Raw genomic sequence first — 21773 nt, 5'->3', positions numbered from 1 at the left:
TGCTATTCCATCCGGTTTGCGTTTAGTTGGACCATCATTTATTTTTCAACAGGACAATGACCCCAAACACACCTCCAGGCTGTGTAAGGGCTAATTGACCAAGAAGGTGAGTGATGGGGTGCTTCGCCAGATGACCTGGCCTCCACAGTCACCAGACCTGAACCAAATCGAGATGGTTTGGGATGAGCTGGACCGCAGAGTGAAGGCAAAAGGGCCAACAAGTGCTAAGCATCTCTGGGAACTCCTTCAAGATTGTTGGAAGACCCTTTCCGGTGACTACCTCTTGAAGCTCATCAAGAGAATGCCAAGAGTGTGCAAAGCAGTCATCAAAGCAAAAGGTGGCTACTTTGAAGAACCTAGAATATAAGAAATATTTTCAGTTGTTTCACACTTTTTTGTTAAGTATATAATTCCACATGTGTTAATTCATAGTTTTGATGCCTTCAGTGTGAATATACAATTTTCATAGTCAAGAAAACACTGAAAAATCTTTAAATGAGAAGGTGTGTCCAAACTTTTGGTCTGTACTGTATATATAAATGATGCATAACCTTGTTCACACTATATTATGATGCAATTCGTGACTTCAGGAGTAGAGATACAATAGCACAGTCCACCATTCTTAGATGTGGACCCACAGAATATATGTAACATGTTATTTTTACAGTGCTGTGAACACAGCAAAACCAATTTCTAAATCTACAAACTGGCTCTCCATCATCAGACACACACACAAGCGGCGCCGTAAATAAACACCTTTAGAGAATGTCCCAAATTATGCAAGACTGGCCATTTTATGATTTTCATTCTGATTGTCTGGCAACTAAATTCTCAACTAGGCTTTAGGATTAGCCCAATATTCTGTATTCATCCTGTCCCTGTGATATAAACAGATATTAACAGATGCACTGATTAGTGGCATAATCCTGGAGAAATTGTTTTGCTTTCACCACTGATTTATTTTGCTTTCACAACTGATTTAAAATATTTCAAGAAAAAGGTCAATGTCCTATTGACCACTAGATGTCAGCATATGACACAAATATCAGAGGTGGACTCACAGATAACTTGTAATCTTTACAGCAGAACAATAAAGCAGCTATCATCCTATCACCTTCAGGGAGAGGTAATACGGAAATGTTTAGAAGTTAAGAGCATCAGAGGAAATAGCTTCTGTCCACACAGGAATAAATACCGTACCTGCCAATAGTCCTCTTTTTGTGCACCTGTGAACAGAATTTCAAAGTGTTCTGGTTTCTAAAAATGTATCTTAAAGAGGACCCGTCATTTGCTAAAAAATTAAGTAAAATACCTTTTAAAAATCCCCTAACTCCACTTATTCTACCGCTTTTTTCCATTTTGCGCTGCGTCGCACCATTGCAGAAATATTCATGTTGCTGCTTTTGGAGTATGAAAAATAGAGATAGCGACATAAAGCCCATAGACATTTGTTAATATAAAAATAATATACCTTTATTAAACATGTCTTAATTAAAAACAATTCAATCGCATAGGGAGTGTTTGACACAAATGGCCATGTACAGGGAAGAACAGACATACAGAACTTCCAGCCCCTTTGGCATATCAACACAATCAACAATAAATTATATGCTCCAATCCATACTACCACTCAAGTATCCCCACCAATTAGGGCAGTTTGTAGACAATACATAGTTAAGTATGTTGTATATGGAATATATAGCTACCTTAAATCCGGGAAGCCAAGAGCATACCAATGGCTGGATGGGTGTATGTCCACCCCAACGCACGTTTCAGCGAACCTTCGTCAGGGGGCATATGGCAGTGTCAGAATGACCCTTTTAAATGTCCACACACCAATCACCACGTGCACAGACCGTGTTCCGGTCAATCTGTTTGAGGACTTTTGGTGACGCATACCGCGTCATAACAAGCGGGGCGGCCCACGGCGTCGGCATCACGTGGCACCCGCGTCACGATCAACTGACCATAGCGCAGGTCCTCACGATGAGATGCCGAAAGCCGGGGGACGGGCTGCCTGCAGGTATGACGCGCATGCATGCTTCGGCCCTCAAGGCAAGTTTGTTAAAGCTAAATGATACAGAATGGGAAGGGGAGGCCATTAATAAACAGTACATATCCCACCAAAAATTAAGATAACCAAACTGTAGATCAAACAATGGGTCTGATCTACAAGCTTATATCAACACACAATGTCAATTCCGAAGAAGTTACAGTGCGGCATATAATATTTTCTAATATACAATTGACAGATACAAGATGTCCCAATTTTAAATTATGCCACTATTCACGGTCAAATAAACATTGATCATATGTTCCACATATAAACATCTTCTGCATACTTGAGGTATATAACATTCATAGTTACAGCCCCCACATAGTATGTTGCAATCATTTACATATTCTAGATGTTACAATTTCCAGTCATAAAACACTGATTCTTCATAATCAGTTAGGCTTTAGCCATATTAAATAGGTGTAGATATCTTTTTTATGCTTAAAATATGAGCAAGCGGGCCGGGAAGGGGGGGGGGGCGCTGTCACCGCACCGCTCACGGGTCCCATAGCACAGTGGGGTGCCCGACAGTGAATGGGCTCCCCCGCCTGCTCAGGGCCCCGACACTTGCCCGGGTGCTGACGCCGGCCCTGGACAAAGTACTGCTCCTGCTAAGTACAAATGTAGATAGCCGGCGACTCCCTCTCAGACACATCAGGTATATATACACCCAGACCAGAGAGCTACTTAGCAAGAGAGAGGTAGCCGCTTGGTCCTAAAGACAGCCTCTAATCTAAGAAGCTGTATGCAATGACAAACGTAGAGATCTCCTGCAACCCACTGCAGGGCGACTGTCTGTCACCTCTGACACTCCAGTGAAAAATGGGCCCCACAGTTTACGCCATACAGAATAATGGGCCTCACATAGTCCTCCATACAGAATAATGGGCCCCACATAATCCTCCATACAGAATAATGGACCCCGCATTGTCCTCCATACAGTATAATGGGTACCACATAGTCCTCCATACAGAATAATGGGCCCGACATAATCCTCCATACAGAATAATGGACCCCGCATAGTCCTCCATACAGTATAATGGGTACCACATAGTCCTCCATATAGAATAATGGGCCCCACAGTTTCCTCTATACAGAATAATGGGCCCCACATAGTCCTCCATACAGAATAATTGGCCACACACAGTCCTCCATACAGAATAATGCGATCACATAGGGGTGGTGGTTCTGGTGTCACAGGCCAAATAAAACCACCCTGCGGGCCAAATTTGACCCATGTGCCAGAGTTTGACATGTGTGAACTAAGCTAAGGGATCCTAAAACTGTATACCTTACACACGGAGCATTTATAAAAGAAGGTGATGCCACTGTAATTAGGATTATATCATCGGAGCTGAATTAGAGTTTTTGGATTGGTCGCTTTAAAATTATAGAACAATAGAGGCTCAAAATACTAAATAGATGATGAAATAGACGTGCTACTAACAATGCAATAATGATCATAACCTGCATGAAAGGAGTCATAAGTAATTACAACCTCCTCTGGATCTTGAAAATTAGACCAAATTGGCAAATTTAAATATCATATTCGTTTTCAGCACCACAAAATTAGTTAAGATCAACTGTTTTCATCTCTGAACCAATTTGGCTGTAGAACAGTGTTATCAGTAACTGTGGTTGATGCTTATTTAGGTACATCTCTTACCTGGAATGCCCCATCAGGGACTGGAGTAGATCTCTAGAGAAATTTGCACAAATAAAGAGGCATAAATTGTAACAAATTAACCGCGCCCCATTCAGCCCATTTTAGTGAATATGTCTGGGACAGATGTGAAAATGTTCAACTTTACAAACTTTTTATGCAACGTCCAAGGTGTGCAAAGAGTTTTCAACAAATGAAGCTGTTTTATGCCAGAAAAATGACACAAACACCTTCATGAATAGGGGCCACAGTGTCCATTATATCTCACACACATCACATAAGGAATGCTGAGCTGCAGATGTACACAATCCACCATAATCTGAGTTTTCTACTGAGGTCTCCAAGTGAGAAATTTGTACTGAAATTATCTAACACCTAATAATGTTGTTTTCCTACAACAGGTAAAATGACCTCCTCCTCGGCACCGACAACCAACTCTACACAAACAAGTAGTGCCGCGCATCCAGGCCCCGCAGAGTCCAGCACTGTGCCTCCAGCCCCCGCAGAGTCCACCACTGCACCTCCAGCCCCCGCAGAGTCCAGCACTGCGCCTCCAGCCCACGCAGAGTCCAGCACTTCCCCTCCAGCCCCCGCAGAGTCCAGCACTGTGCCTCCAGCCCCCGCAGAGTCCAGCACTGCGCCTCCAGCCCCCGCAGAGTCCAGCACTGCGCCTCCAGCCCCCGCAGAGTCCAGCACTGCGCCTCCAGCCCCCGCAGAGTCCAGCACTGCGCCTCCAGCCCCTGCAGAGTCCAGCACTGCGCCTCCAGCCCCCGCAGAGTCCAGCAGTGCGCCTCCAGCCCCCGCAGAGTCCATCACTGCGCCTCCAGCCCCCGCAGAGTCCAGCACTGCGCCTCCAGCCCCCGCAGAGTCCACCACTGCGCCTCCAGCCCCGGCGGAGTTCACCACTGCGCCTTCAGCCCCGGCGGAGTCCACCACTGCGCCTCCAGCCCCCGCAGAGTCCAGCACTGCGCCTCCAGCCCCCGCAGAGTCCAGCACTGCGCCTCCAGCCCCCGCAGAGTCCAGCACTGCGCCTCCAGCCTCCGCAGAGTCCACCACTGCGCATCCAGCCCCGGCGGAGTTCACCACTGCGCCTCCAGCCCCGGCGGAGTCCACCACTGCGCCTCCAGCCCCGGCGGAGTCCACCACTGCGCCTCCAGCCCCGGCGGAGTCCACCACTGCGCCTCCAGCCCCGGCGGAGTCCACCACTGCGCCTCCAGCCCCGGCGGAGTCCACCACTGCGCCTCCAGCCCCGATGGAGTCCACCACTGCGCCTCCAGCCCCGGCGGAGTCCACCACTGCGCCTCCAGCCCCTTCGGAGTCCACCACTGCGCCTCCAGCCCCAACGGAGTCCACCACTGCGCCCCCAGCCCCGGCAGAGCCCACCACTTCGCCTCCAGCCCCGGCAGAGCCCACCACTGCGCCTCCAGCCCCGGCAGAGCCCACCACTGCGCCACCAGCCCCCGCAGAGCCCACCACTGCGCCTCCAGCCCCCGCAGAGTCCACCACTGCGCCTCCAGCCCCCGCTGAGTCCACCACTGCGCCTCCAGCCCCGGCGGAGTCCACCACTGCGCCTCCAGCCCCGGCGGAGTCCACCACTGCGCCTCCAGCCCCGGCGGAGTCCACCACTGTGCCTCCAGCTCCGGCGGAGTCCACCACTGCGCCTCCAGCCCCATCGGAGTCCACCACTGCGCCTCCAGCCCCGGCAGAGTCCAGCACTGCACCTCCAGCCCCCGCAGAGTCCAGCACTTCGCCTCCAGCCCCCGCAGAGTCCAGCACTGCGCCTCCAGCCCCCGCTGAGTCCACCACTGCGCCTCCAGCCCCGGCGGAGTCCACCACTGCGCCTCCAGCCCCGGCGGAGTCCACCACTGCGCCTCCAGCACCGGCGGAGTCCACCACTGCGCCTCCAGCCCCGGCGGAGTCCACCACTGCGCCTCCAGCCCCATCAGAGTCCAGCACTGCGCCTCAAGCCCCCGCAGAGTCCAGCACTGCGCCTCCAGCCCCCGCAGAGTCCAGCACTGCGCCTCCAGCCCCCGCAGAGTCCAGCACTGCGCCTCCAGCCCCCGCTGAGTCCACCACTGCGCCTCCAGTCCCCGCTGAGTCCACCACTGCGCCTCCAGCCCCCGCTGAGTCCACCACTGCGCCTCCAGCCCCGGCGGAGTTCACCACTGCGCCTCCAGCCCCGGCGGAGTCCACCACTGCGCCTCCAGCCCCGGCGGAGTCCACCACTGCGCCTCCAGCCCCGGCGGAGTCCACCACTGCGCCTCCAGCCCCGGCGGAGTCCAGCACTGCGCCTCCAGCCCCCGCAGAGTCCAGCACTGCGCCTCCAACCCCCGCAGAGTCCATCACTGCGCCTCCAGCCCCCGCAGAGTCCAGCACTGCGCCTCCAGCCCCCGCAGAGTCCAGCACTGCGCCTCCAGCCCCGGAAGAGTCCAGCACTGCGCCTCCAGCCCCCGTAGAGTTCAGCACTGCGCCTCCAGCCCCCGCGGAGTCCACCACTGCGCATCCAGCCCCGGCGGAGTTCACCACTGCGCCTCCAGCCCCGGCGGAGTCCACCACTGCGCCTCCAGCCCCGGCGGAGTCCACCACTGCGCCTCCAGCCCCGGCGGAGTCCACCACTGCGCCTCCAGCCCCGGCGGAGTCCACCACTGCGCCTCCAGCCCCGGCGGAGTCCACCACTGCGCCTCCAGCCCCGGCGGAGTCCACCACTGCGCCTCCAGCCCCGGCGGAGTCCACCACTGCGCCTCCAGCCCCGGCGGAGTCCACCACTGCGCCTCCAGCCCCGGCGGAGTCCACCACTGCACCTCCAGCCCCGGCGGAGTCCACCACTGCGCCTCCAGCCCCATCGGAGTCCACCACTGCGCCTCCAGCCCCGGCAGAGTCCACCACTGCGCCTCCAGCCCCGGCAGAGCCCACCACTGCGCCTCCAGCCCCAGCAGAGCCCACCACTGCGCCTCCAGCCCCCGCACAGTCCACCACTGCGCCTCCAGCCCCGGCGGAGTCCACCACTGCGCCTCCAGCCCCGGCGGAGTCCAGCACTGTGGCTCCAGCCCCGGCGGAGTCCACCACTGCGCCTCCAGCCCCGGCGGAGTCCAGCACTGCGCCTCCAGCCCCGGCGGAGTCCACCACTGCGCCTCCAGCCCCATCGGAGTCCACCACTGCGCCTCCAGCCTCGGCAGAGCCCACCACTGCGCCTCCAGCCCCGGCAGAGCCCACCACTGCGCCTCCAGCCCCGGCAGAGCCCACCACTGCGCCTCCAGCCCCGGCAGAGCCCACCACTGCGCCTCCAGCCCCCGCAGAGCCCAGCACTGCGCCTCCAGCCAACGCAGAGTCCAGCACTGCGCCTCCAGCCCCCGCAGAGTCCAGCACTGCGCCTCCAGTCCCGGCGGAGTTCACCACTGCGCCTCCAGCCCCGGCGGAGTCCACCACTGCGCCTCCAGCCCCGGCGGAGTCCACCACTGCGCCTCCAGCTCCGGCGGAGTCCACCACTGCGCCTCCAGCCCCGGCGGAGTCCACCACTGCGCCTCCAGCCCCATCGGAGTCCACCACTGCGCCTCCAGCCCCGGCAGAGTCCACCACTGCGCCTCCAGCCCCCGCAGAGTCCAGCACTGCGCCTCCAGCCCCCGCAGAGTCCAGCACTGCGCCTCCAGCCCCCGCAGAGTCCAGCACTGCGCCTCCAGCCCCCGCTGAGTCCACCACTGCGCCTCCAGCCCCGGCGGAGTTCACCACTGCGCCTCCAGCCCCGGCGGAGTCCACCACTGCGCCTCCAGCCCCGGCGGAGTCCACCACTGCGCCTCCAGCCCCGGCGGAGTCCACCACTGCGCCTCCAGCCCCGGCGCAGTCCACCACTTCGCCTCCAGCCCCGGCGCAGTCCACCACTGCGCCTCCAGCACCGGCGGAGTCCACCACTGCGCCTCCAGCCCCCGCAGAGTCCAGCACTGCGCCTCCAGCCCCCGCAGAGTCCAGCACTGTGCCTCCAACCCCCGCAGAGTCCATCACTGCGCCTCCAGCCCCCGCAGAGTCTATCACTGCGCCTCCAGCCCCCGCAGAGTCCAGCACTGCGCCTCCAGCCCCCGCAGAGTCCAGCACTGCGCCTCCAGCCCCGGAAGAGTCCAGCACTGCGCCTCCAGCCCCCGCAGATTCCAGCACTGCGCCTCCAGCCCCCGCAGAGTCCACCACTGCGCCTCCAGCCCCGGCAGAGCCCACCACTGCGCCTCCAGCCCCGGCAGAGCCCAACACTGCGCCTCCAGCCCCGGCAGAGCCCACCACTGCGCCTCCAGCCCCGGCAGAGCCCACCACTGTGCCTCCACACCCCGCAGAGTCCAGCACTGCGCCTCAAGCCCCCACAGAGTCCAGCACTGCGCCTTCAGCCCCCGCAGAGTCCAGCACTGCGCCTTCAGCCCCCGAAGAGTCCAGCACTGCGCCTCCAGCCCCCGCAGAGTCCAGCACTGCGCCTCCAGCCCCCGCAGAGTCCAGCTCTGCGCCTCCAGCCCCCGCTGAGTCCACCACTGCGCCTCCAGCCCCCACTGAGTCCAGCACTGCGCCTCCAGCCCCGGCGGAGTTCACCACTGCGCCTCCAGCCCCGGCGGAGTCCACCACTGCGCCTCCAGCCCCGGCGGAGTCCACCACTGCGCCTCCAGCCCCGGCAGAGTCCACCACTGCGCCTCCAGACCCGGAAGAGTCCACCACTGGGCCTCCAGCCCCGGCAGAGTCCACCACTGCGGCTACAGCCCCGGCAGAGTCCAGCACTGCGCTTCCAGCCCCGGCAGACTCCAGCACTGCGCCTCCAGCCCCGGCAGAGTCCAGCACTGCACCTCCAGCCCCGGCAGAGTCCAGCACTGTGCCTCCAGCCCTCGCAGAGTCCAGCACTGCGCCTCCAGCCCCCGCAGAGTCGACCACTGCGGCTCCAGCCCCGGCAGAGTCGACCACTGCGGCTCCAGCCCCGTCAGAGTCCACCACTGTGCCTCCAGCCCCGGCAGAGTCCACCACTGTGCCTCCAGCCCCGGCAGAGTCCACCACTGCGCCTCCAGCCCCGGCAGAGTCCACCACTGCGCCCCCAGCCCCGGCAGAGTCCACCACTGCGCCTCCAGCCCCGGCAGAGTCCACCACTGCGCCTCCAGCCCCAGCAGAGTCCACCACTGTGGCTACAGCCCCGGGAGAGTCCAGCACTGCGGCTCCAGCCCCGGCAGAGTCCACCACTGCGGCTCCAGCCCCGGCAGAGTCCACCACTGCGGCTCCAGCCCCGGCAGAGTCCACCACTGCGGCTCCAGCCCCGGCAGAGTCCACCACTGCGGCTCCAGCCCCGGCAGAGTCCACTACTGCGGCTCCAGCCCCGCCAGAGTCCACCACTGTGGCTCCAGCCCCGCCAGAGTCCAGCACTGCGCCTCCAGCCCCACCAGAGTCCAGCACTGCGCCTCCAGCCCCGCCACAGTCTAGCTCTGCGACTCCAGCCCCGGCAGAGTCCACCACTGCGCCTCCAGCCCCGACAGAGTCCACCACTGCGCCTCCAGCCCCGCCAGAGTCCACCACTGCGCCTCCAGCCCCGGCAGAGTCCACCACTGCGCCTCCAGCCCAGGCAGAGTCCACCACTGCGCCTCCAGCCCCGGCAGAGTCCACCACTGCGCCTCCAGCCCCGGCAGAGTCCACCACTGCGCCTCCAGCCCCGGCAGAGTCCACCACTGCGCCTCCAGCCCCGGCAGAGTCCACCACTGCGCCTCCAGCCCCGGCAGAGTCCACCACTGCGCCTCCAGCCCCGGCAGAGTCCACCACTGTGCCTCCAGCCCCGGCAGAGTCCACCACTGTGCCTCCAGCCCCGGCAGAGTCCACCACTGTGCCTCCAGCCCCGGCAGAGTCCACCAGTGCGCCTCCAGCCCCGGCAGAGTCCACCACTGCGCCTCCAGCCCCGGCAGAGTCCACCAGTGCGCCTCCAGCCCCGGCAGAGTCCACCAGTGCGCCTCCAGCCCCGGCAGAGTCCACCAGTGCGCCTCCAGCCCCGGCAGAGTCCACCAGTGCGCCTCCAGCCCCGGCAGAGCCCACCACTGCGCCTCCAGCCCCGGCAGAGCCCACCACTGCGCCTCCAGCCCCGGCAGAGCCCACCACTGCGCCTCAAGCCCCGGCAGAGCCGACCACTGTGCCTCCAGACCCCGCAGAGTCCAGCACTGCGCCTCAAGCCCCCACAGAGTCCAGCACTGTGCCTCCAGCCCCCGCAGAGTCCAGCACTGCGCCTCCAGCCCCCGAAGAGTCCAGCACTGCGCCTCCAGGCCCCGCAGAGTCCAGCACTGCGCCTCCAGCCCCCGCAGAGTCCAGCTCTGCGCCTGCAGCCCCCGCTGAGTCCACCACTGCGCCTCCAGCCCCGGCGGAGTTCACCACTGCGCCTACAGCCCCGGCGGAGTCCACAACTGCGCCTCCAGCCCCGGAGGAGTCCACCACTGCGCCTCCAGCCCCGGCAGAGTCCACCACTGGGCCTCCAGCCCCGGCAGAGTCCACCACTGCGGCTCCAGCCCCGGCAGAGTCCAGCACTGCGCTTCCAGCCTCGGCAGAGTCCAGCACTGCGCTTCCAGCCTCGGCAGAGTCCAGCACTGCGCCTCCAGCCCCGGCAGAGTCCAGCACTGCGCCTCCAGCCCCGGCAGAGTCCAGCACTGCGCCTCCAGCCCCGGCAGAGTCCAGCACTGCGCCTCCAGCCCCGGCAGAGTCCAGCACTGCGCCTCCAGCCCTCGCAGAGTCCAGCACTGTGCCTCCAGCCCCCGCAGAGTCCAGCACTGCGTCTCCAGCCCCGGCAGAGTCGACCACTGCGTCTCCAGCCCCGGCAGAGTCGACCACTGCGTCTCCAGCCCCGGCAGAGTCGACCACTGCGGCTCCAGCCCCGGCAGAGTCGACCACTGCGGCTCCAGCCCCGGCAGAGTCGACCACTGCGCCTCCAGCCCCGGCAGAGTCGACCACTGCGCCTCCAGCCCCGGCAGAGTCGACCACTGCGCCTCCAGCCCCGGCAGAGTCGACCACTGCGCCTCCAGCCCCGGCAGAGTCCACCACTGCGCCTCCAGCCCCGGCAGAGTCCACCACTGCGCCTCCAGCCCCGGCAGAGTCCACCACTGCGCCTCCAGCCCCCGCAGAGTCCAGCACTGCGCCTCCAGCCACCGCAGAGTCCAGCACTGCGCCTCCAGCCCCCGCAGAGTCCAGCACTGCGCCTCCAGCCCCCGCAGAGTCCAGCACTGCGCCTCCAGCCCCCGCAGAGTCCAGCACTGCGCCTCCAGCCCCCGCAGAGTCCAGCACTGCGCCTCCAGCCCCCGCAGAGTCCAGCACTGCGCCTCCAGCCCCCGCAGAGTCCACCACTGCGCCTCCAGCCCCCGCTGAGTCCACCACTGCGCCTCCAGCCCCCGCTGAGTCCACCACTGCGCCTCCAGCCCCGGCGGACTTCACCACTGCGCCTCCAGCCCCGGCGGAGTCCACCACTGCGCCTCCAGCACCGGGTGAGTCCACCACTGCGCCTCCAGCCCCGGCGCAGTCCACCACTGCGCCTCCAGCCCCGGCGGAGTCCACCACTGCGCCTCCAGCCCCGGCGGAGTCCACCACTGCGCCTCCAGCCCCGGCGGAGTCCACCACTGCGCCTTCAGCCCCGGCGGAGTCCACCACTGCGCCTCCAGCCCCATCGGAGTCCACCACTGCGCCTCCAGGCCCGGCGGAGTCCACCACTGCGCCTCCGGCCCCGGCAGAGCACATCACTGCGCCTCCAGCCCCGGCAGAGCCCACCACTGCGCCTCCAGCCCCGGCAGAGCCCACCACTGCGCCTCCAGCCCCGGCAGAGCCCACCACTGCGCCTCCAGCCCCGGCAGAGCCCACCACTGTGCCTCCAGACCCCGCAGAGTCCAGCACTGCGCCTCAAGCCCCCGCAGAGTCCAGCACTGCGCCTCCAGCCCCCGCAGAGTCCAGCACTGCGCCTCCAGCCCCCGAAGAGTCCAGCACTGCGCCTCCAGCCCCCGCAGAGTCCAGCACTGCGCCTCCAGCCCCCGCAGAGTCCAGCTCTGCGCATCCAGCCCCCGCTGAGTCCACCACTGCGCCTCCAGCCCCCACTGAGTCCACCACTGCGCCTCCAGCCCCGGCGGAGTTCACCACTGCGCCTCCAGCCCCGGCGGAGTCCACCACTGCGCCTCCAGCCCCGGCGGAGTCCACCACTGCGCCTCCAGCCCCGGCAGAGTCCACCACTGGGCCTCCAGCCCCGGCAGAGTCCACCACTGCGGCTCCAGCCCCGGCAGAGTCCACCACTGCGCCTCCAGCCCCAGCAGAGTCCACCACTGTGGCTACAGCCCCGGGAGAGTCCAGCACTGCGGCTCCAGCCCCGGCAGAGTCCACCACTGCGGCTCCAGCCCCGGCAGAGTCCACCACTGCGGCTCCAGCCCCAGCAGAGTCCACCACTGCGGCTCCAGCCCCGCCAGAGTCCACCACTGCGGCTCCAGCCCCGCCAGAGTCCACCACTGCGGCTCCAGCCCCGCCAGAGTCCACCACTGCGGCTCCAGCCCCGCCAGAGTCCAGCACTGCGCCTCCAGCCCCACCAGAGTCCAGCACTGCGCCTCCAGCCCCGCCACAGTCTAGCTCTGCGACTCCAGCCTCGGCAGAGTCCACCACTGCGCCTCCAGCCCCGACAGAGTCCACCACTGCGCCTCCAGCCCCGCCAGAGTCCACCACTGCGCCTCCAGCCCCGGCAGAGTCCACCACTGCGCCTCCAGCCCAGGCAGAGTCCACCACTGCGCCTCCAGCCCCGGCAGAGTCCACCACTGCGCCTCCAGCCCCGGCAGAGTCCACCACTGCGCCTCCAGCCCCGGCAGAGTCCACCACTGCGCCTCCAGCCCCGGAAGAGTCCACCACTGCGCCTCCAGCCCCGGAAGAGTCCACCAGTGCGCCTCCAGCCCCGGCAGAGTCCACCACTGCGCCTCCAGCCCCGGCAGAGTCCACCAGTGCGCCTCCAGCCCCGGCAGAGTCCACCACTGTGCCTCCAGCCCCGGCAGAGTCCACCACTGTGCCTCCAGCCCCGGCAGAGTCCACCACTGTGCCTCCAGCCCCGGCAGAGTCCACCACTGCGCCTCCAGCCCCGGCAGAGTCCACCAGTGCGCCTCCAGCCCCGGCAGAGTCCACCAGTGCGCCTCCAGCCCCGGCAGAGTCCACCAGTGCGCCTCCAGCCCCGGCAGAGTCCACCAGTGCGCCTCCAGCCCCGGCAGAGCCCACCAGTGCGCCTCCAGCCCCGGCAGAGCCCACCACTGCGCCTCCAGCCCCGGCAGAGCCCACCACTGCGCCTCCAGCCCCGGCAGAGCCCACCACTGTGCCTCCAGACCCCACAGAGTCCAGCACTGCGCCTCAAGCCCCCACAGAGTCCAGCACTGCGCCTCCAGCCCCCGCAGAGTCCAGCACTGCGCCTCCAGCCCCCGCAGAGTCCAGCACTGCGCCTCCAGCCCCCGCTGAGTCCACCACTGCGCCTCCAGCCCCCACTGAGTCCACCACTGCGCCTCCAGCCCCGGCGGAGTCCACCACTGCGCCTCCAGCCCCGGCGGAGTCCACCACTGCGCCTCCAGCCCCGGCGGAGTCCACCACTGCGCCTCCAGCCCCGGCAGAGTCCACCACTGCGCCTCCAGCCCCGGCAGAGTCCACCACTGGGCCTCCAGCCCCGGCAGAGTCCACCACTGCGGCTCCAGCCCCGGGAGAGTCCAGCACTGCGGATCCAGCCCCGGCAGAGTCCACCACTGCGGATCCAGCCCCGGCAGAGTCCACCACTGCGGCTCCAGCCCCGGCAGAGTCCACCACTGCGGCTCCAGCCCCGGCAGAGTCCACTACTGCGGCTCCAGCCCCGCCAGAGTCCACCACTGCGGCTCCAGCCCCGCCAGAGTCCAGCACTGCGCCTCCAGCCCCACCAGAGTCCAGCACTGCGCCTCCAGCCCCGCCACAGTCTAGCTCTGCGACTCCAGCCCCGGCAGAGTCCACCACTGCGCCTCCAGCCCCGACAGAGTCCACCACTGCGCCTCCAGCCCCGCCAGAGTCCACCACTGCGCCTCCAGCCCCGGCAGAGTCCACCACTGCGCCTCCAGCCCAGGCAGAGTCCACCACTGCGCCTCCAGCCCCGGCAGAGTCCACCACTGCGCCTCCAGCCCCGGCAGAGTCCACCACTGCGCCTCCAGCCCCGGCAGAGTCCACCACTGCACCTCCAGCCCCGGCAGAGTCCACCACTGCGCCTCCAGCCCCGGCAGAGTCCACCACTGCGCCTCCAGCCCCGGCAGAGTCCACCAGTGCGCCTCCAGCCCCGGCAGAGTCCACCAGTGCGCCTCCAGCCCCGGCAGAGTCCACCAGTGCGCCTCCAGCCCCGGCAGAGTCCACCAGTGCGCCTCCAGCCCCGGCAGAGTCGACCACTGCGTCTCCAGCCCCGGCAGAGTCGACCACTGCGTCTCCAGCCCCGGCAGAGTCGACCACTGCGTCTCCAGCCCCGGCAGAGTCGACCACTGCGTCTCCAGCCCCGGCAGAGTCGACCACTGCGCCTCCAGCCCCGGCAGAGTCCACCACTGCGCCTCCAGCCCCGGCAGAGTCCACCAGTGCGCCTCCAGCCCCGGCAGAGCCCACCAGTGCGCCTCCAGCCCCGGCAGAGCCCACCACTGCGCCTCCAGCCCCGGCAGAGCCCACCACTGCGCCTCCAGCCCCGGCAGAGCCCACCACTGTGCCTCCAGACCCCACAGAGTCCAGCACTGCGCCTCAAGCCCCCACAGAGTCCAGCACTGCGCCTCCAGCCCCCGCAGAGTCCAGCACTGCGCCTCCAGCCCCCGCAGAGTCCAGCACTGCGCCTCCAGCCCCCGCTGAGTCCACCACTGCGCCTCCAGCCCCCACTGAGTCCACCACTGCGCCTCCAGCCCCGGCGGAGTCCACCACTGCGCCTCCAGCCCCGGCGGAGTCCACCACTGCGCCTCCAGCCCCGGCGGAGTCCACCACTGCGCCTCCAGCCCCGGCAGAGTCCACCACTGCGCCTCCAGCCCCGGCAGAGTCCACCACTGGGCCTCCAGCCCCGGCAGAGTCCACCACTGCGGCTCCAGCCCCGGGAGAGTCCAGCACTGCGGATCCAGCCCCGGCAGAGTCCACCACTGCGGATCCAGCCCCGGCAGAGTCCACCACTGCGGCTCCAGCCCCGGCAGAGTCCACCACTGCGGCTCCAGCCCCGGCAGAGTCCACTACTGCGGCTCCAGCCCCGCCAGAGTCCACCACTGCGGCTCCAGCCCCGCCAGCGTCCAGCACTGCGCCTCCAGCCCCACCAGAGTCCAGCACTGCGCCTCCAGCCCCGCCACAGTCTAGCTCTGCGACTCCAGCCCCGGCAGAGTCCACCACTGCGCCTCCAGCCCCGCCAGAGTCCACCACTGCGCCTCCAGCCCCGCCAGAGTCCACCACTGCGCCTCCAGCCCACGCAGAGTCCACGATTGCGCCTCCAGCCCAGGCAGAGTCCACCACTGCGCCTCCAGCCCCGGCAGAGTCCACCACTGCGCCTCCAGCCCCAGCAGAGTCCACCACTGCGCCTCCAGCCCCGGCAGAGTCCACCACTGCGCCTCCAGCCGCGGCAGAGTCCACCACTGCGCCTCCAGCCCCGGCAGAGTCCACCACTGCGCCTCCAGCCCCGGCAGAGTCCACCACTGCGCCTCCAGCCCCGGCAGAGTCCACCAGTGCGCCTCCAGCCCCGGCAGAGTCCACCAGTGCGCCTCCTGCTCCCGCAGAGTCCACCAGTGCGCCTCCAGCCCCGGCAGAGTCCACCAGTACGCCTCCTGCCCCCGCAGAGTCCACCACTGCGCCTCCAGCCCCAGCAGAGTCCACCACTGCATCTCCAGCCCCGGCAGAGTCCACCACTGCGGATCCAGCCCCGGCAGAGTCCACCACTGCGGCTCTAGCTCCGGCAGAGTCCACCACTGCGGCTCCAGCCCCGGCAGAGTCCAGCACTGCGCTTCCAGTCCCGGCAGAGTCCAGCACTGCGCCTCCAGTCCCGACAGAGAACACCACAGCGCCTCCAGTCCCGGCAGAGTCCACCACAGCGCCTCCAGCCCCGGCAGAGTCCACCACTGCGCCTCCAGCCCCGGCAGAGTCCACCACTGCGCCTCCAACCCCGTCAGAGTCAACCACTGCGCCTCCAACCCCGGCAGAGTCCACCACTGCGCCTCCAGCCCCGGCAGAGTCCACCAGTGCGCCTCCAGCCCCGGCAGAGTCCACCAGTGCGCCTCCAGCCCCGGCAGAGTCCACCAGTGCGCCTCCAGCCCCCGCAGAGTCCACCAGTGCGCCTCCAGCCCCCGCAGAGTCCACCAGTGCGCCTCCAGCCCCCGCAGAGTCCACGACTGCGCCTCCATCCCCCGGAGAGTCCACGACTGCGCCTCCAGCCCCCGCAGAGTCCACGACTGCTCCGCCAGCCCCCGCAGAGTCCACCACTGCGCCGCCTGCCCCCGCAGAGTCCACCACTGCGCCTCCAGCCCCCGCAGAGTCCACCACTGCGCCTCTAGCCCCCGCAGAGTCCACCACTGCGCCTCCAGCCCCCGCAGAGTCCACCACTGCGCCTCCAGCCCCGGCAGTGTCCAACACTGTGCCTCCAGCCCCCACAGAGTCCACCACTGCGCCTCCAGCCCCCACAGAGTCCATCACTGCGCCTCCAGCCTCCGCAGTGTCAACCACTGTGCCTCCAGCCCCCACAGAGTCCACCACTGCGCCTCCAGCCCCCACAGAGTCCACCACCACCACTAAGCCCACAACGATTACTCTGCCAAAGACAACCACAACTCCTAAAAACGTAGTTCCGTTAAAATTCAGGATTATAAACAGATCATATACGGAAAGTCTCAGAGACACATCGTCTGCAGACTACAGAAGACAGTCCACTGAAATAGTTAACATAGTAAGTAACAATGAATTTATCTCCATACTCTTTTTCATAATCTTATTGTTAAGATGTAGTCTATATATATTTCATAGGACATTGATTTTGTACTATTACTACCAGGCAGATATATGGAAGATTTTATTCTCTCTTCTGATCCTCTCCACTGCGGGGGATTTCATCGTATTGAATGGATTATAGTAAACCACATGCATTAAGGCCTCATTCAGACGTCCAAGAATTTCGTACATGTTCTGTTATTTTCAAAGATAAAACATGTACTTAATATTAAAGTCTATAGTGCTATTCACATGTCCGTGCTTTTGTGCACTTTGTGTCCGCACAAAAATCCCTGGGACATGTCTATTTTTTATTGAGTTACAGATCAAAATTACCCAGACAAGTCTTTGGTCAGTGAAAAATTACGGACAGCACTTGGATGGCATCAGTGTGAGCTGCCCGTGTGCGGCCCATGATTAACATTGTAATAGATAGGAGAAGCTTTATTATCGGTTTTTTTTTTTCATACGTGGAAATAACTGATGAACTCTTGACGGTAAAAACTCTAATGCATGGACCAAACACTGATGAAAATCAGATACAAAACACTGCTGGCACGCAGACTCTTTATACGGATGTTGAAATGAGGTCTTATAGTGATTTTTTTACATCAGTCTTAGAAGGGAGGTGAAATTAACTCATTAAACGGCGCCCACGATATAAGTAATGTTTTGCATTTTTTACTTTTTGACAGTTATAATAATGAAATCTACGATTGATAAGAACAGATGTAGTAGATTTGGGACACATTTTGCACCATTTCCTCTTCCTTTAATTACATGTTCATCATCTGCTGCGTCGGTCAAATCTAGGAGTGTAGACTGCAGCAGACCAGACTAGAAGCTACAACATCGGATGATGAGGGTATTACCACTGTCATTACTGGAGCTCTCACCCTTTTCTCCTTTCATCTCTCTAAAGGTGATGTTATTTTTAGGGAGAATTTTCATCATTCGAAGCATATCCATCAAAGAATTCATGTAAGTGATTATTATATATATAAGTGTGAAGTATTTATTACAATTTTGAGCAAAGTTCATCAAAATGGACTCACAAAGTTTGATAAATTAGTGCAAATTCAAAGATGCTTCTTTTTTGGGCTTTTTTTTTGCATCTTTTTAGAGTAAAATGTCACACAATCTCCAATGAGTTTTAAAATGTCACATGTTAGTCTTCAACTATGCAAAATTATGACAGATTTTGTAAGGTACTGGGGTACAATTGTGCAAAACTTGTGACATTTTAAAAAGTTAAAAATGATGACTAAAAAGCACCTCCATAATGCTGAATGAAACAAAAAACACAAAAAAACCCCACAAAGCCACCAAGTAAACTGAAACAGATGCAAATTAAATAATGAATAGAGTGCAAATACAGTCACTCTAAGAACAATTTTTATACTAAAAAAAGGTGCAAAAGCCACGTAAATCGGCCAATAAGACTTTTTTTTATCCAAGACAGGTACTGAGTCAGACGTCAGATTACAGGTGATTAATATTAAAATGTTGTGACCCCCATAATGAATAATGTAGGGGCCTGTTGTCCCCTTTTCTTTATCAGCAGCACAACATGCAGAAGTTATAATGAGCAGTGGTTGAGTGTGTGCTGCGGCTTCATATAACTGCAGACTAATAAAGCACCACTCCAGCATTTTGCTTTTTTTTTTCAGCACTGGAGTGGCGCTTTAAATGTAAGCCCCCTGTCCCCCTTTCTTATACTCACCTTCTGGCGGCTTCACCTTTTAGCGACGGCGCTCTGGTCCTGCGGCACCATCTTGTGCCCGTTACTTCTGATAAGTTACGTTACAAGAGCTCAATGCAAATCTATCAGAGCCAGAACAAGGCTCTCATAGACTTGTATTGTAAAGTGACCTCTGGCGCGCTTCAAGCAACACTGGAGCTGCCCGCAGATCACTTTTTGCCAGAGACCGATGGGAGCGACGTTGGAAAAGGATGAAGGCAGCTGCTGACGAGTATGAGACGGGGCAGGGAAATTACATTTAAACCACCACTCCAGCGGTGAAATAAAAAAAAATGCAGGAGTGGTGCTTTAAATTAACCACTGGACACTTTCCCTTGGCGGTTCCTGTAATTCCAAGTGAATCATACAGTCATACCATATACTGTAAAGTAAGTGTAATAGAAAAATTGCAAATCTTTTCTTCTCCCCTGTCATAGATATTAAGAATTCTTTCTTGATTCCCCTGAAGCCCCTCTCACCTCTCCCCTATAGTATTTGTCCAGAGATGGCAATCTACAGTTTCTCCTATGCAAATTAACACTCCAAGCAGCTGCCTGTATGCAAGTCTCAGCACACAGGAAAAGTGTCTAGGTACACAAATGCTGGCACAAGAGAGGTGCTACAGAACCCAGTTAGCATGTGAATGTGTTTCCTCTGACACAGAGAGGAGGACGTAGCTCCTTAAGATCAAACGCACTCACTATAATTAAGACAATTCCCCAGCTGCTGACTGCAGGATTTTTGGAGCCAATACGAAATATGGAATAACTGAAGTTCCATAATTCTGACAATGATAGGACCCATATGTTTAGTGGCAGGGTGAGCCAAAGAACAAGATGCTTATTTTTTTCTTAGCCATAAGCCCCTCCGTGGAGGTGTAGTGCAAAAGCACCAGAATAACGGATCGCATCTACGCGATGCGTGGTCTCTAAATGAAGGTAAATTCATAACGGAAAATATGGTACCACTTTTGCGCTTCTGGGATCAACCAGCGATAAGTTATCCCAGAAACCAGGTTTTTAATACAAGCATGAATGATGGAGCCCGAGCCCACATTATGTCATGTGGGTGTGTGGGCCGATCTTCCCCTTCGGCATAAGAGAGCCGACGGAAAATTGATCAATATTCTTTGCCAGGGGGGTATAGGTACTATAAGCAACGGTTCGCTTTACATAACGCTCAAATCAAATCGGGAAGCCCCTCCTCCGGCTATATTGAATTGTTGAAGCGATCTTTATAGAGTAAGTTTCTTCTTTAATCCTTATTATTTTGTGTAAGTGCTTATGTATTGTAATGTCTCCTTTGTAAAATTCTTGTATATACACTGCTCAAAAAAATAAAGGGAACACTCAAATAACACATCCTAGATGTGAATGAATGAAATATTCTCATTGAATACTTTGTTCTGTACAAAGTTGAATGTGCTGACAACAAAATCACACAAAAATCATCAATGGAAATCAAATTTATTAACCAATGGAGGCCTGGATTTGGAGTCACCCCCAAAATTAAACTGGAAAAACACACTACATGCTGATCCAACTTTGATGTAATGTCCTTAAAACAAGTTAAAATGAGGATCAGTATTGTGTGTGGCCTCCACGTGCCTGTATGACCTCCCTACAACGCCTGGGCATGCTCCTGATGAGGTTGCGGATGGTCTCCTGTGGGATCTCTTCCCAGACCTGGACTAAAGCATCCGCTAACTCCTGGACATTCTGTGGTGCAACGTGACGTTGGTGGATGGAGCTAGACATGATGTCCCAGATGTGCTCAATCAGATTCAGGTCTGGGGAACGGGCGGGCCAGTCCATAGCTTCAATGCCTTCATCTTGCAGGAACTGCTGACACACTCCAGCCACATGAGGTCTGGCATTGTCCTGCATTAGGAGGAACCCAGGGCCAACCGCACCAGCATATGGTCTCACAAGGGGTCTGAGGATCTCATCTTGGTACCTAATGGCAGTCAGGCTACCTCTGGCGAGCACATGGAGGGCTGTGCGGCCCTCCAAAGAAATGCCACCGCACACCATTTACTGACCCACTGCCAAACTGGTCATGCTGAATGATGTTGCAGGCTGAAGATCGCTCTCCACGGCGTCTCCTGACTCTGTCACATCTGTCACATGTGCTCAGTGTGAACCTGCTTTCATCTGTGAAGAGCACAAGGCGCCAGTGGCGACTTTGCCAATCCTAGTGTTCTGTGGCAAATGCCAAGCGTCCTGCACAGTGTTGGGCTGTGAGCACAACCCCCATCTTTGGACGTCGGGCCCTCATACCACTCTCATGGAGTCAGTTTCTAACCGTTTGTGCAGACACATGCACATTTGTGGCCTGCTGGAGGTCATTTTGCAGGGCTCTGGCAGTGCTCATCCTGTTCCTCCTTGCACAAAGGCGGAGGTAGCGGTCCTGCTGCTGGGTTGTTGCCCTCCTACGGTCCCCTCCACGTTTCCTGGTGTACTGGCCTGTCTCCTGGTAGCGCCTCCAGCCTTTGGACACTACGCTGACAGACACAGCAAACCTTCTTGCCACAGCTCGCATTGATGTGCCATCCTGGAGGAAATCCCACCGGAGATCATCTGCAACCTCATCAGGAGCATGCCCAGGCGTTGTAGGGAGGTCATACAGGCACGTGGAGGCCACACACAATATTGAGTCTCATTTTGACTTGTTTTAAGAACATTACATCAAAGTTGAATCAGCCTGTAGTGTGTTTTTCCACTTTAATTTTGGGGGTGACTCCAGATTCAGGCCTCCATTGGTTAAAAAATTTGATTTCCATTGATGATTTTTGTGTGATTTTGTTGTCAGCACATTCAACTTTGTACTGAACAAAGTATTCAATGAGAATATTTCATTCATGCATATCTAGGATGTGTTATTTGAGTGTTCCCTTTAGTTTTTTGAGCAGTGTATTTTCCTAAACACTGCCTCCCTTTTGGATTAATTATAAAATTTAATTGCTCTGTTTCTTTTGCTCTGTAATCGTTCCCTCCCCCAAAGCCATATACGCTACCAGAACGCAGGAGTCCGACCAGGCCTGTATTATATTTCAAACTCGGTCAGTGGTGTCAGCGAATGAAATTAATAATTGGGCTATCGTGAAGCTGACAGTGACTGTACGGTAGGAGTATACACATATTCCATGCATTGGAATCCGGAGGTGTGACGCCATACGCTCACTGGTCGCTTGCCGATACCTACGTAGAGAGTACTGGGGACCGTGTGCTCGTGGATCCCTAACAAAATCCTGACAGAGTGACGGCACGGTGAGATATTGCGAGATCTCTCCGGTGTCGACCCTGGGGAATACCTGACAGTAAGGCTATGTTCCCACAATGCGCTTTTGGTGTCTTTTTGATACTGCATATTTTTGTGTCTTAGGC

At 59.3% G+C, this 21773-nt stretch overlaps 1 protein-coding gene across 1 annotated transcript in view; it reads left to right on the top strand.

Annotated features, from left to right (window-relative positions):
- Positions 1-21773, top strand: part of LOC141157714 (uncharacterized) — a 106056-nt gene that overhangs the window by 39799 nt on the left and 44484 nt on the right. The window contains exons 4-12 of the mRNA XM_073645260.1: positions 4121-4441; positions 6287-6417; positions 8458-8766; positions 9001-9336; positions 10468-10611; positions 11977-12486; positions 14098-14241; positions 15427-16605; positions 17569-17627. Of these exons, the coding sequence (XP_073501361.1) occupies positions 4121-4441; positions 6287-6417; positions 8458-8766; positions 9001-9336; positions 10468-10611; positions 11977-12486; positions 14098-14241; positions 15427-16605; positions 17569-17627 (3133 nt within the window). The remainder of the gene's footprint in view (positions 1-4120; positions 4442-6286; positions 6418-8457; positions 8767-9000; positions 9337-10467; positions 10612-11976; positions 12487-14097; positions 14242-15426; positions 16606-17568; positions 17628-21773) is intronic.

Source organism: Phyllobates terribilis, unplaced genomic scaffold, assembly GCF_046119375.1.
Source record: "Phyllobates terribilis strain yellow unplaced genomic scaffold, ASM4611937v1 Scaffold_8__6_contigs__length_399053987, whole genome shotgun sequence".
In the NCBI taxonomy this organism is placed as follows: Eukaryota; Metazoa; Chordata; class Amphibia; order Anura; family Dendrobatidae; genus Phyllobates; species Phyllobates terribilis.
The sequence above is the reverse complement of the archived record's forward strand: the minus strand, read 5'-3'. Positions and strand labels throughout refer to the sequence as shown.